This window comes from Zeugodacus cucurbitae, chromosome 3 (assembly GCF_028554725.1).
Source record: "Zeugodacus cucurbitae isolate PBARC_wt_2022May chromosome 3, idZeuCucr1.2, whole genome shotgun sequence".
Classification (NCBI taxonomy): domain Eukaryota; kingdom Metazoa; phylum Arthropoda; class Insecta; order Diptera; family Tephritidae; genus Zeugodacus; species Zeugodacus cucurbitae.
The window spans coordinates 15,515,015-15,529,795 of NC_071668.1; the positions used below are offsets into that span (position 1 = coordinate 15,515,015).

At 36.2% G+C, this 14,781-nt stretch overlaps 1 protein-coding gene across 1 annotated transcript in view; it reads right to left on the reverse strand.

The window, feature by feature from the left end:
* Nucleotides 1–744: 744 nt before the first annotated feature.
* LOC105218376 (neural cell adhesion molecule 1) overlaps nucleotides 745–14,781 on the reverse strand; it is a 28,016-nt gene continuing 13,979 nt past the window's right edge. Inside the window, exons 6-8 of the mRNA XM_054227458.1 lie at nucleotides 13,309–13,461; nucleotides 4,699–5,187; nucleotides 745–2,927 (exon numbers count right to left, since the gene is read on the reverse strand). Coding sequence (XP_054083433.1) covers nucleotides 2,704–2,927; nucleotides 4,699–5,187; nucleotides 13,309–13,461 — 866 coding nt within the window. The 3' untranslated portion in view covers nucleotides 745–2,703. The remainder of the gene's footprint in view (nucleotides 2,928–4,698; nucleotides 5,188–13,308; nucleotides 13,462–14,781) is intronic.

Below are 14,781 nucleotides of genomic sequence, written 5' to 3' on the forward strand. Positions count from 1 at the left end.
CTAAAGCTTCTAGAGCTCTTATTAAATAAACACTAAGGGTATAATTCGAAGACACTGCTTGTCTTCTAAGTGCATTCGAGAATTACTTTGACTCACCCCCCAACCTAAAATAATCATTTCGAAACTTGAGTAAAACAACAATTTTCACACATTCATTGGAATTATATTTCGTTTTATTCATTTGTTATTTTGTTTTGCGCATTTCTTTATTTTATATTAACTAGTTTTTTGTTTGTTTTTGTAATATTAAATATTTTAAGCTACAATAATCGTTTCTGTTTAAATTCACGATAATCATACTTCATTTAGTTTTGTGTTCTTTTTTTGGTTTTGTTTAATTTTTTTTGGTTTTGTTTTACATTCAATTTGGACTTATGCACTTACTTAGTAAAATCTTTCAAGTTCGCTATTATGTTTCTTCTTTGTTTTCACTTTACGACACAGATGTGAAATTCGTGCAGAATTTCTTTTAAAAAAGTACAAAAACGATGAATGAATACTTGCGAATGATTCTTTACTGGAAAAAGTGTTGGAAAAGCATATTTATATTTGAAAACAAAAAAAAAATAAAATTTGGAACGAAAAAAAGGCGACATATATTTTTGTAAGGATACTAAGTTTTCTTGATGGATTATCCCTATCTATTTTACAAAAAGAAAAAAATGTGTTTTGAATAAAAATTGTGAGTTCAAAATGTAAAAGTTAAAAATTTAAAACGATAAAAATTTATAAAAGAAGCATTCGGGATCCTGACTAATAACGCCACTGACTTCAAATTTCGGTAGTAATTTTTTTATAATTTCAACTCGTTGTTGGATCGTATCCATGATGAAATGGCACACATTACTGAATAGAAATGGCAAAAGAAAAAAATATGGCGTCGTTCGCTGTCCCTATCGGTCTACTTTTGTAGCGTCCCTATTGAATTGTTAAGGGGTTAGGGGTAGTCAGAGATAGGAAAAATTAGAATTTTCAGTAATTTTTTTTTGCTATTAAATCAATTTATTTTACAAAAGTAGTAATATGGCGTTATTAAAAAATGTTTCGACTCGAAGTCACGAAAATTTAAAAAATAAAATTTATAATTTCCAAAGTTATAGCTCTGTCTGTGTTGACCCAGTTTCAAAAAAAGGTACTTGCGGTGATAATCATAAGTCCTTGGAGATTCATTTAAAATCAATCGGATAAAAAAAAAGTAGTTTTATAAATAGATAATCCTGGGCCTGATCTAAGCTTTTTCTTCAAAAGTTAGAAAAATGGCGGCCTCAGGAAATTTTTTTTTTAGATTTTCGCGAAAAAAATCAACAGTTAATTGGCGGCCTCAGGAAATTTTTTTCAAGATTTTCGTGAAAAAATCAACAGTTAATTGATCTTAAAAATTCGAAATTTTTGAAGAAAAATCCTTCGATCAGGCCTGAGTTTATTATATCTTATTCTAAAAGCTGTATGAATTTTATTAAAATCTACTGAGCGGTTATCGAGTTACAGCTGCCACCAGTTCAAAAATCATAGTTTTGAGATAAACGCATTTAAAGTTTCATACTATCGTGTTGGAGTGCCTGGACGTTCTTTGTTATTTGTCGAATAACTCGAAAAGTAATTATCGGATCAACTTCAAATTTTCAGAGGATACTTTTTTTGATATACCACTTAACGAAATTGCAAAAAACAAAAAAATGATTTTTTGAAATTCCTGACTATCCCTAACCCCTTAAAGGAAAATATAGGGTTCCCGACAATAATATTTTATAACACAAAACACAAAATTTTATAACACAAAATTTTCGATATGAAAAATAAAAGTTGGCTAGTATAAATAAAAAGATTTAAATATTTAATTTCTTTTCAAATATAAAATTTATAATAATTTTAAACTTTGAAAAACTGTAAAAGAAAAAATCGGGATCATGCAAGGTCAGGAGTAACCGTAGAAGTTATTACAAAGAATAAATGATAATGAAAATGCAAAAGTTAAAATTTTTTTGGCTTTGAATATTTCTAAAAAAACAAACAAGTCGGGGGACCACGAAAGAAATATTTCACAATCCCGAAATTTCTGAATTAAAAAATAAATAAATAAAATAAAATTTTTATAACCTCTCATATTTGCAAAAATAATCTCGAAATTTTTATAGAATTTCGAAATTTCGGGATTCGCAAAAACAATAATAACAAAATTTGCGATTTATTTTTTTTAAATATCACAGAATCTAAAAGCAGTGTAATTTTCTAAAAATGTTCAAGGTGCATTTCCAACTCATTATATGTATGTAAGTACATATGCAGAGTCTGTATTCAAAACAAATCAGGTACATAAAAATATAACAGAATTAACTACACACACAACTGCATGTACATACTCGTACTAAATTTTAATAATCGTAAACATTCAACAACAATGCATGTAGTAGTGTGTATCAAATAACTATTTAACAGAGATCGCACCTCACTATAGGCCCTACCTATTACCACCACACATATAATATATGTATGTATGTATTTTACCAATAATTTGCTAAGGAACAAGTAAAGCATTTGGGGGAGAGTGGGGAAATAGGAGAGAGGAAGGCATGAATTGTTAGAGTGACTTACTTTATATGGATGTATGTATGTATGTATGTGCTCAATCACATATACAAATACACAATCAACTACATACACGTACATATGTATGTATTAGTTGTAGTCCATGTTGCTACAAACTTAAATATACGCACTAAATTTGACATATTCACTAAGTGAGTATCCTAAGCCAACTACTAAACATGTTTGCCAGATAATATACGTAACGGTTCTTCGTGCGAAATTTGTTAGTGTTGCGAAAATTTTCACCGTACTCCAATCACTAAGACCAGCTAGATTGCGCGTTGCGGCACGTACCAAATACGTGGTGTTGCGGTCCAAACCGTCGAGCACAAAGCGTCCACCTGTATGTGTAGCGGCGGTGGGTGGTGAATAGTGGAATTGTGTTAAAAGACAAGACATGAATATAAAGTTTAGATAAAATGCTATTTTATGGTTAAATTATATTTGTATTGACAAATTTTAAATTGGCCTTAATGGAATTTATTTTATTGGGCTTGTAAGAACTGAGCAATAAAAAATAAATGTGGAATTGAAATAATAAAATATTAGAAAGAGTGGGAAATATGTCATTTTACTACTCCTTTCTCCCTCTCACTATATAGTTTTCACTCTCCATATTTCTTTCTCTCTGTTTACTAAATTCGCTATCTCTGTCCACACCTAGCAACTCTCCAAATAGCTCTCTATATCTCTTTATTACTTAAGATATCTCTCTCTTTTTCGCTTTCTCTCTCAAATGAGTCATAACTCAAAAGTCAAATATATATCACTTGACTGTTATTGTTTCTTGCTCCTTCTCTCTATATATTTTTTTGCCTCTATATTTTTCCATCCTCGTTACCAAGGTTCTCTAAATTTCTCCACCCTCTCCATATTTGTTAAGTCGCCCGTCTACTCTCTATATCTATTTATTACTTAAGATTTCTCTTCCCTCTCACTTTCTCTCAAACGATTCATATCAAATTCAATATTCATAGTCAAATATACTATATGACTTGACTGAGATTGTTTCTTTCTTCGTCTCTCTAAATAGTTTTCCCCATCCATATTTCCCCTCTCTCGGTTTCTTTGGCTCTCTATCTCCCTCTACACTTGTTAATTCTTCCGTTCACCCTCTATATCACTTTATTACTTAAGATTAAGATGATCTTCACTCAAACGATTTATAACCCAAAGGTCAAATACTTATCACTTTATCAATATTTCTCCTCTCTCTATATAATTTTTCCAATTCACATTTCTCTCTTGTTTTCTCAAGCTATCTATCTATCTTTACACTTGTTAACTCTCCCGTTCACTCTCTATATTTCCTTATTACTTAAGATGTATCTCTCTCTCTTTACCTCTCAATCTTAATTCAATTCCTAACACAAATTGGAAGACCTGGGACTAAATTAAAACTGACTGTACTATTGTATTACCTTAGACCTCCTTATAGTCACTTAAGCCATGAGGCCTAAGCTATTAACAAAAATTTAAAAAATATCTTTAGTCGCTTTTCTACCACTTGGCATAGAGATCTCGACCTCATATGTCAAGGACAGGACTGCCTATAGGCGACTCTCACTAACAATTTCTATATTGAGGTTCGCAAAATACCGCGCATTCCTCAGGAACTCACAGATTTCAACGCTAGAGGCTGGAAACTGCTAGGAAATATATGAAATATCTAGACTTTGCAAAGACTGTTGAATATCTATCTTATGATAAGTACACTCCGAAACGCAGACGAAAGTTCAACAGGTTGAGCCAAGATCATGGAATGCGAAAAGAGTTTGAAGATCTTAGGTTCTAGGAGACCTTTCTGAAGTTCATATATCATAAATTGGAGATACAATCAGCTTAAGTCACAATAAAATCTATAATTTATTATATAAAATATATAAAAACCAAACCAAATACTCGCGTCCATAAAAATAAAAACTCAGGCAAATGAAGACTTCAAAGGACTCATCCCCCATTCAAATCAAAAGCAGAAAAGAACAAGATATTTTTCAAAGAATAAAAAATTACTGCAAACAAACCGGGGAAAATGAAAAAAAAATATTATCCATCAAAATATTCACATTTTACCTCCCTTGCATACACTCCTTAGCATGCATAGGCACTTACCACGTTGCAAGTTGAAATCCTTATGTTTGGCATAACTCCAATTGCCCGCGCTATGCTTAAAATCACTCTCACTCATATATTGCACACGATAGCCGTACGTACGCATAATCTCCTCCATATTCGAATATTTCACCGATCTGATGTCGAGGTCGAAGCCATCGATGAATGCGCGCAGCAATTGGAAACGTGTCGGTCCGCTCGGTTTCTGACCCTTACGCAGTTTAACTATGCGCTCCAACATACCCAACGGATTGGCAACTTTGCACTTATAATCGCCGAGTTGTGTCTCATTTCGGACATGTATCTGTAGCGTTGAACCGTAATCGGCATAGAAAAGGCGATAATTACGTCCGGTAATGGCACGCCCCTCATGCACCCAGGTGAACGAGGGTGGCGGCTCACCCATTGCATCGCATGAAATATTCACCATACCGCCGATATATGCATATTGCACCAATGAAGTGTCATTATCGAACCAATGGGGCTTATCTAATGTAGGTAAAGCGAAAAGCGAAGTACATAGAAGCGCAGGTGGGCACAAGTGTGCGTAGTGCAATGGAATTTGTAGTAAAAAAAGAAGAAGAATGTTGTCGGAATTAAATGAATTGAATGCTAGTTTCAAGTGTACGGTAAATATGATTAGGTGAATTTCGCAGGATATGTACATACACCTACTCTATGGTGCCATATGTGTTTATGACTGTATGTTTGTGTGCGTCGTATGTGTCGGCGTTGTAGTTGCAAAAGTGTAGTTTTTTGCACATTTTGTAAGTTGGTTAACGTTTCTGTAGCGCTTAGGTGATTTTTGAATTTTATTAAATGCATCGGCTGCAAAGCACCCATACTTGCTCTGAGCTTTCATTAGGGTAAGCTTTTTACTGAGCTTTTGATAGAAGAGCTATTTAGTTAGTCTATTTACATTAAAATTTTGATCAAAAGAATCCAAATTTTCTTTTCAAAACGAACCGGGATTGATCGATCAATATGGTAAGTCAAACTATCAGTCAAAACTTGGACACCTTAAATCAGGATATAAGTATACGGTTAGAGACGAAGTATCTATATCGTAGCATATTACAATGAGGACATTGAGATCCGTACCCAAGACAGTTAGATCTATCTAACCGGGGCCCACCAATGACTGTAAACTCGACAGCATTCCTCGAACATCAATTGTAAAATTAGAGTTATGTGGAGCAATAATGTAGCAGATATCGAAATCCAACGCAAAATCAGTCTTGTCAACAGGTGATACTTTGGTCTGAGTTGACAATTCAAAAGTAAAGCCCTCTCTCGACGAACAAAGACCAAACTCCACAACTCCCCCATCATTCCCGTTCTGCTTTATGGTGCAAAAGCGTGAACAATGTCGACATCCGATGAGACGGCACTAGGAGTTTTCGAGAGAAAGGTTACCCGGAAGATGTATGGTCCTATGAACATTGTAAACGAGGAATAACCCAGACGATGAAACGATGAACTGTATGAGTTATACGACGACATTGACATAGTTAAGCGAATTAAAAGACAGCGGTTACGCTGGATAGGTTGTGTTGTCCGATTGAGCGAAAGCGCTCCAGTATTGAAAGTTTTTGATGCAGTATCCGCTGGTTCTGCGGAAGATTTATAGTCCCTTAAGCATTGGCAACGGCGAATACTGCAGAAGTTGAAATGATGAGCTGTATGTGTTATTCGACGACATAGACATAGTCCAGCGAATAAAAAGACAGCGACTACGCTGGCTAGGTCATGTTGTTCGAATGAACGAAAGTGCTCCAGCCCTGAAAGTGTTCGATGCAGTACCCGCTGGTGGAAGCCGAGGGAGAGAGAGACCTCCACTCCGATGGAAGGACCAGGTGAAGAGGGACCTGGCTTCGCTTGGTATAACCAATTGGCGCCAAACTTCCAGAGGAGAGACGCGTGGCGCGCTGTTGTGGACTCGGCTATAACAGCGTAAGCGGTGTCTACACCAGTCAAGAAGAAGGGATCCGCTAGTTGAAGCAGATGAAGAGGAAGACCTCCACCCCATTGGCAAGATCAGGTGGAGGAAGACTTGGCTTCACTTATATTTTCGAATAACATCCAAATATGGACTTTCAAAAAATAGTTTACCAAAATGGCTACACCCTAATGCTGAAAATATTTTTGTAACATGCTTTTAGGCGCATCAGAAGTACCACATATAGCCAGACAGACAGGCAGTCAGTCAGTCAGACGGTTGGCTTAGCAAAATCCCAGGTTTTTTAAATTTCTCTCCAGCTTATGCAACTAAACAGCCCCCCATGAGGCGCACGCACACTTCGCAATAAAAGCGAATTTAACATATGCTTGTGTGTATGCTTGCAATTTGAACTCTCAACCTCTTCTAGTGGGGCTTTAATGTAAAACTTCTGCAGCAAATAGTTTGCGAAAAACTTTCGCTCCAAGCACCAAAATGCAAGCGCCACCACCCACTTTGCGTAACTTTCACTGCGCCACAACTGCAACTGTTCCACTTGTTCATATACATATATGTACAAACATAAGTACTCGTATACATGTCTACCCACTTTCCTACCTAGAAGTGTACGCAGCGGCAAAGTAACATATCGTTTCGCCCAATCCAATCAATTTGAATAGCGGTTTAGTGCACTACAGTGCTACATTTCCAACAACCCAGCTCAGCAGTTACACTGGAGTGTCTTCATGGTACTGCTACTGCAGCTGCTGCCGCTGAAGATGATGGTGGCGTTGTGGGTCTGTGGAGAGTGGTTGTTAGTTAGTGCGCACTGCAAATGCAAACTACGTTTTGCTGCCAAAGTGAAGTGGTGTACCATTCTATGCCATCACCACTACGGCCACCGCTGCAGCCGCCTGCCTTTAGTAAATATTCACTTGTGTCTTTGCTTACGCATTCCTCAGGAATGTGCGTCCGTCCCGCCCAGCCCGCTTGTTAATGTCAAAGTACTAAGTGTAGAGCCGTTTGCCTTTAAAGTTCCAGTTTCATTTCATTAGGCAAATGCGTTTGCGGCGTCGGAGCCGGTCGTCACCCTGTCTTTCCCCGTCTGCATGATAGCTAAGCGCTTATCCGCCCATGTTTTGTTCGGTCCGTCGATCCTTTCATCCGTTCGTTTATCGTTAAGCCCCCATACTTCATCAACAAACAGCAATATTTCTAAATCAGTTTCGGTTTTTTATCCACACACTTTTCGTAGTTTACTAAGGAAACTACAAATTTGCCAGCAATTAAAAGTGTATTTGAGGATAAATCAATTGGGTAAATATGTATATTTAGTAGGGTTGCTTTTTTTCGAAAGTCCGGTAGTGTTTACTGCACTGGCGTTTGATTTTAAACTTTTATTGTTTTTATTCGAGGAAAAGAGTGTTGGAAGAAGGATGGATAAATATATAAAATGCATTGTTGCAAAAGCATTGTTAATAAAAAATTAAGGTAGGTAGAGCTCGGGTTGCTAATGTATCTCTGGACCAACTGGATATTCATTAAGTGAAAATAAGGAATGTGATGGACCGTTTCCATTCTACGACAACATTTAATGTATAGAGAAGAAGAAGTAGTAATAAGAAGAGAGAACTCTTTGGTCGTTGGTATTTCTACAAGCATAACTATAATGAAAGAAGTAAGGACTATAGACTTCTAGGGCTCTCGATTCAATGGGCGTAGCTATTATTTGTCTTTCTGTATCTTTTTGGTATTGACAATAGAAACTCGGAAACCAGGAAGTTGATACGAAAAAGCGGAGGATCAAAGGATTTCAGAGAATCCCTACCAATTCTCATTGAATTTCGAAAATAAGTTAGCACCGCAGTGTGAAGAACAGAACGATTTCAGTAGTCGATCCCGTCTGATCTATAAGATCAGTTGTTTCAGATAGGATTTATCGGAAATCCCTGGATGCCTGAATAATGCAACAAGCTTTGTATCACAATAACAACTTGTTTATGTTTGCTGGACATAGTCTAGTCGTATCACAGCAGATATATTTTGTGCATTCCTTGGAAGTATTTATAACCCATGAAATCCAAATATAGTGCTCATATCAGCATGAATACGATAAGGATTAAGAACTAAAGAATTATGCATAATCGTATCGTCTCGGACGGTGTATATTTTAATGTTGAGTGAACCAAAAAGTGAGTCTATACAATCAGAGGGAATTTCCGAAAACAGATTATATTAATATTTTCAGATCAAGATATCATATTATGTGGATTTGTCGTTATCATCTTTATCTTTAAGGAATTAAAAATCCCATTACCAAACACCGAAGAGGCCTAATTGATGAAGGATCTTCGAAAATATAGACGCATAATTTAGATTACAGATATACTTTAAACGGTATGCCGTTAATGAGTTGTATTTCATTAATCGAAAAATTTTATTATCTCGCAACAAAAGATGCTAAAGAGAGTATTATAGTTTTGTTCACATAACGGTTGTTTGTAACACCCAAAACTAAACGAGTTAGATATAGGGTTATATATACCAAAGTGATCAGGGTGAAGAGTGGAGTTCCATTCCGAATGTCTGTCTGTCCGTCCGTCCGACAGTCTGTGTAAGCTGTAACTTGAGTAAAAATTAAGATATCTTGATGAAACTTGGCACACTTATTTCTTGGCACCATAGGAAAGTTGCTTTCGAAAATGAGCAAAATCGGACCACTGCCACGCCCACAAAATGGCGAAAACCGAAAACACATAAATTGCCATAACTAAGACATAAATAAAGCTATGGAAATAAAATTCGGTGTGAAGGATCGCACTATGAAGGGGCATATTTGGATGTATTTTTTTTTGGGAAGTGGGCGTGGCCCCGCCCCCTACTAAGTTTTTTGTACATATCTCGCAAACCAATAGAGCTATATAAACCAAACTTTCTGCAGTCGTTTTTTAGCCACTTCCTAATACAGTCCAAAAATGAAAGAAATCGGATCATAACCACGCCCACCTCCCATACAAAGGTTAGGTTGAAAATTACTAAAAGTGGGTTAACTCACTAACGAAAAACGTCAGAAACACTAAATTCCACATAAGAAATGGCAGATGAAAGCTGCACTCAGATTTTTTTACAAAATGGAAAATGGGCGTGCCGTCGCCCACTTAATGGTCAAAAACCATATCGTAGGAACTACTCGACCGATTTCAATGATATGTTGTGAAAATAGGCCAAATCGTTTCACAACCACGCCTACTTCCTATATACCAGAACTTTGAAGACAATCTGAATCGTTTACTTTACAATATATAAAGTAAGCACTAGTGAAGATATCGGTGCAGAACTTTGCACAAATACTATGTTAATAGTGTGGCAGCCCCATTCTAAAAATCGCCGAAATCGGACCATAGGTTTTTAAGGCCACATATATCGAACACGAGTACCTCGGTGCTTCTAACTTAATATTAGGGTTTCCAACTTTCAATGGACTTTATACCATATATATGACGAATATGTGGGTGAAATTGTGTATTATATAATATTAATAAAGTTGAATAAATAAATTGCGAGAGTATAAAATGTTCGGTTACACCCGAACTTAGCCCTTCCTTACTTGTTAGATATACATACTATCGCTTAGAAAAATTTAGAATGCGACATTTTTCGAAACGACGAATTATATGAAAAATGGCATCAAAATAATTGATATCTTTACAAGAACCCACCTAGTTTTCTAATGCATTATTTGGGTAATGGGATTAGTTGATAAAGGATGGGTAAATCCGAGGAATTGACGTAGGTACTTCTCTTCTATCTACTATTTCGTTCTGATTACAAGGATTCGATATGAACATCAAGTATCAACCTTTCTATGCCTACCGTATCCTTAAAGTGCGACACTAAACCGATACTGTTATTTAAGCCGATTCAATTTAAAATTTTTATTTTGAATTTTTTTTCTCTGCTTGCATTATATGTGTATATTTGTATGTACATATGTACACGTTGAAATTGGAAAGTTTTGTGCTCATAGAAAGTTTTTATTTCGCTTAAATTTTTATTTAAGCAATAACTTTCTCTACCACAATTCGTATAGTATAAAAGTTGTATGAGACGCAAGTTGCATTTAAATCATAACAGTTACCGCAAAACGCATACTGAAACATACATATGTATATACATTTCATATGAAATTGCAGTGAATAAAGTTGCACTGCTTTGTGGATTCGATTTCGTGTAAAGGAGGGTTCAAAAACAGGTTTTTGGTTGGAAAATTTATTGTTTACAAAACTAGAATTTCATCGTTAAGTAATCTTTTGCAGAATAAAGCAAAATATTGGTGTTATTTAATGAGAAATTATTTCAGTGATGTCTTCGAGTATATTTTCAATGAATTGAGTTTTCACTACTTCGATAAAATTGACTCCAGCAATTATGATATAAAGAGCAGTGTACGACATAAGGGTTACTATATGGTATAAAATAAAACTTTTCCTCATTAGAGCTTGTCTTCCACTATTCGTTGGTGCAGTTGTCAAAGTTAAGACGGATTCGGCTGACGTATTTTTCGCCCCAGCCATGTACTGTTCTTTAGGATCTACACACGTTTTAGTCGGACAATGCAATCTAGTATGCCTTGAACCTTGGAATGACAATTAATCTCAAACTCTAAAAGGTAGCTTCAAAGTAGGGATTTATTGGTGTTTATAGAAATTTTTTTAAGTAATTTAAGACATGGGAAATGGGAGAATAGCTGAATAATGGTCAGTCATGATTAGTGATAGTTACTAATATGGTTTTGTCTCCATTAACAACCAAGATAGCTACCGACTTCGTTCGGTCTTCGTAAACCTTTCAGAGACGCTATTTAGAGCTCGAATTCTGTTTACTTCTCACTATCTCTGGAGGCCATATGTTCCACCTAGAAACTGCGGGAAAATATATAACATATATCTCAAAGGGACGAAATCTTGATAATATTTTTTTTTTTGCTATATAATAATGAAGAAGGAACTAGTAGGTGATCTACTGTCCTCTTCCGTTCTGGCACTGGATCAGTGGACCCAGCACGAGTTCGGTAGTTGGTGGTTAAGAATCAGCAGCCGCCTGACTATGAGATCCTTTTGGCCCAGAGTGTATCGTAGGTGGTCCCCTAAATAACTTGCTCTTTGCAAAATTCAACTCGCCGCAATGGTAATGGTGCTTATTGGACACTGTCCAATGGACTCACATGGCATGAGGCTAAACATCCTCAAGGATGAAAGTTGCTGATGTTGCATGGAAGAGGACGAGATTTTAGACATTTTCACCTTCACTGTACAGCTTTTGCCAGACTGAGACTGAAACATCGCGGCGGTACTAATTTCGATTAACTAGATTAACTGGCTCCTTTACATATCAACCGCCTTAACAAATTTTTTAAAGGCACAAAACGCTTTGTTGGCCCCTGAAGATCTGTGGTATCCATATGTGGAAGTTCGTGGCATCACAAAGGACTTCTATTTTAACTGTCCAAGTGAGATCCATTGAATCAGTTCATTAACCTTTAAAATTTCATTAAAGAAAACTTGCCCACGAACCACCCTGTATGATAGTTTTAAGCACATATATGTAAGTATATATAGAAATATATTTATAGCAATGTTTAGAGCAGACAAATTGGTGAAAGAACGTGCATGCAAGCAGACAAACTAACGAAATAAGAATTAATATATACGGTAACACTTCCATACATACAACTGTATGTGTGTGTGTGTGGAAGGATACAAGTGAGTTGAGTTGCAATATACAAGTATGTATGCATGTGCATACAAAGTACTATCATGGGTGTAAAGCGTTGTGCGTGAATTCATCGCTTTCGGTTTTCGTAATGAAGTGCACTTTAGTGCCGCCTGAGCGTCAATAACGTCGAACACATGCGCATACATACATACGAATGAATGCATGCACATATACATATATACACATGCTTATGCAAGCAGGCATATGCATGTATGTATGTATGCTTGTGGTAAAGGAAATTTACGCTACTGAAATACTTTCGAATTGAGACAACACTTTCACGTGAACTCTCATACCTGTATATATACATACATACATATATAGAAAAATACATATGAGCGTGCATATATAAAAAGGTATGTGCAGTTTTATTTATGCATGCGATTGTGCAGTTAAATGCAAGTTGGCACACCCATTCTCCCATATCTATATGTGCACTGTAAGGCAAACAACGTCGACACTCCACTGCCAACAATTTGGAGTGAGTGCACCGAATAACTGTAAATTAAATGCATGCGCTGCTAACTCGGCTAAAGCCGCTATTATACAACCGCACTCGTCTTACAACGCCCCCCTCCCCAAACAGCATCACAACGCACATACAGTGTTGCATGCAGCGCCGAAGAGTTTAGAACCGCTTACCGCACGGATTTGAAACTACCGTTATACAACTTCATATACAATGTTATATTTATATATATACAAATTCATTGAAATAAGTGCGTGTGTATGTTATGCAACTATATTAAATTGTATGTATGTATGTGGCACATGTTCGTAATGCATGCCTGCAAGTTGGTTGAAAAATTCAATTCTATATATGGTATGTATGTATGTATGTCGATGTATGTGCATGTGTAAGTGTTTTGCTTTGGGACTCCATTGAATACACTTACGTTGTATCCTCAGTAGAATCGTAATTTGTTCGGTATCCGCAAAAGTTGGTGTGATTCTCATTGCACGACACGTGTACTCACCAGCATCCGATTGCTGTACATTCTTAATGAAGAGTCCATCGGAGAGTTTTTTATATTTGGTCGAATTGACGGCTGTGTTATAGAAATAGCGATAAAATTATGTGGAAAATTTCAATACAACTTTTTTTTTCAAAACTCATGTAGCGTGACATTTTTGGAACAGTGATTAATCAATTTTACTATAAAAGTCTATACAAATTTATAACTCAAACATTTTATAAAATATATTTTAAAAATATTTAAGATTTAATTTTATGAGCGTATTATATAAGTCAATAATTGTAATATAACTTGTTGGTATACATTTTTCTCTTATCCTAAAAATTCTAACTTTAACGAAGACTTAATATAAAACTCCGAATTTTCGAATATCCGAGGATCGGGGGTGGTCCCATAAGCCCTGGCTATTTCTTTTACAACACAGTATCCTTTTAGTTCAATACACTTGGTCCATCTCTTATACTAAAAATTACGAGGGCATGAGGTTAATCCAATAAATACCTTTGTTTCTCAACAAAGTCTCCATTTTGCTCGATAGACTTGGTGCAGTTTTTATCCTAAAAATTTTAACTTTCGAAGACCTAATTGAAATTCAGAATTTTCGAATATACGAGGATATGAGGGTGGTCCAATAAGCCCTGGCTATTTCATTCACAACACAATATCCTTTTAGCTCAATACACTTGGTCCATCTCTTCTACTAAAAATTCCAACTTTTCTAAATGTGATACAAAACTTCGGATGTTCGAATAGACGAGGGTACGAGATTAGTCCATTAAATACCTTTGTTTCCCACACAGTCTCCTGATGCACTTGGCACATAGATACTCCACTTCAATCCGTCTAAAAACATGTTCCTAATGCTCTCCGACGGTAACCGCGTCATTAAACTCAACTATCTCTCTGACATTTCAAAGTTTGAAAACAAAAAACAGACAAACGGGGTCCGACCTGGAAAAAACGGCGAATGGCCGTTTGTCCGTGGCAGAGGTATAAGTCAGTGCGTTTTTAAACTCAACTATCTCTCTGACATTTCCAAGTTTGAAAACAAAAACTAGACAAACGGGGTCCGACTTGGAAAATACGGTAGATGGCGCTTTCCTTTGCCAATTTGTCCGTGGCAGAGGTATAAGTCGTTGCGTTTTTATTGTGAAAATCTACTTTTGTCTTCTCCATATGTAGACGTTTTTTCTGCAATTCGGCCTCGATTCGACCCAATAATTCGGTATAGTAGAACTCCGTGACCGGTTTGCCCTTCTCCAGGTAATGTTGATCACACCTTGCGAATCCGTTTCGAAAAAGGTGTCTTTAACCTTTCCGGCCGATAAAGTAATATTCACATTCTGAGTTGTTTTCAGATTCTTTAGTTGAAGTCCACTGTTTTTACTGTTC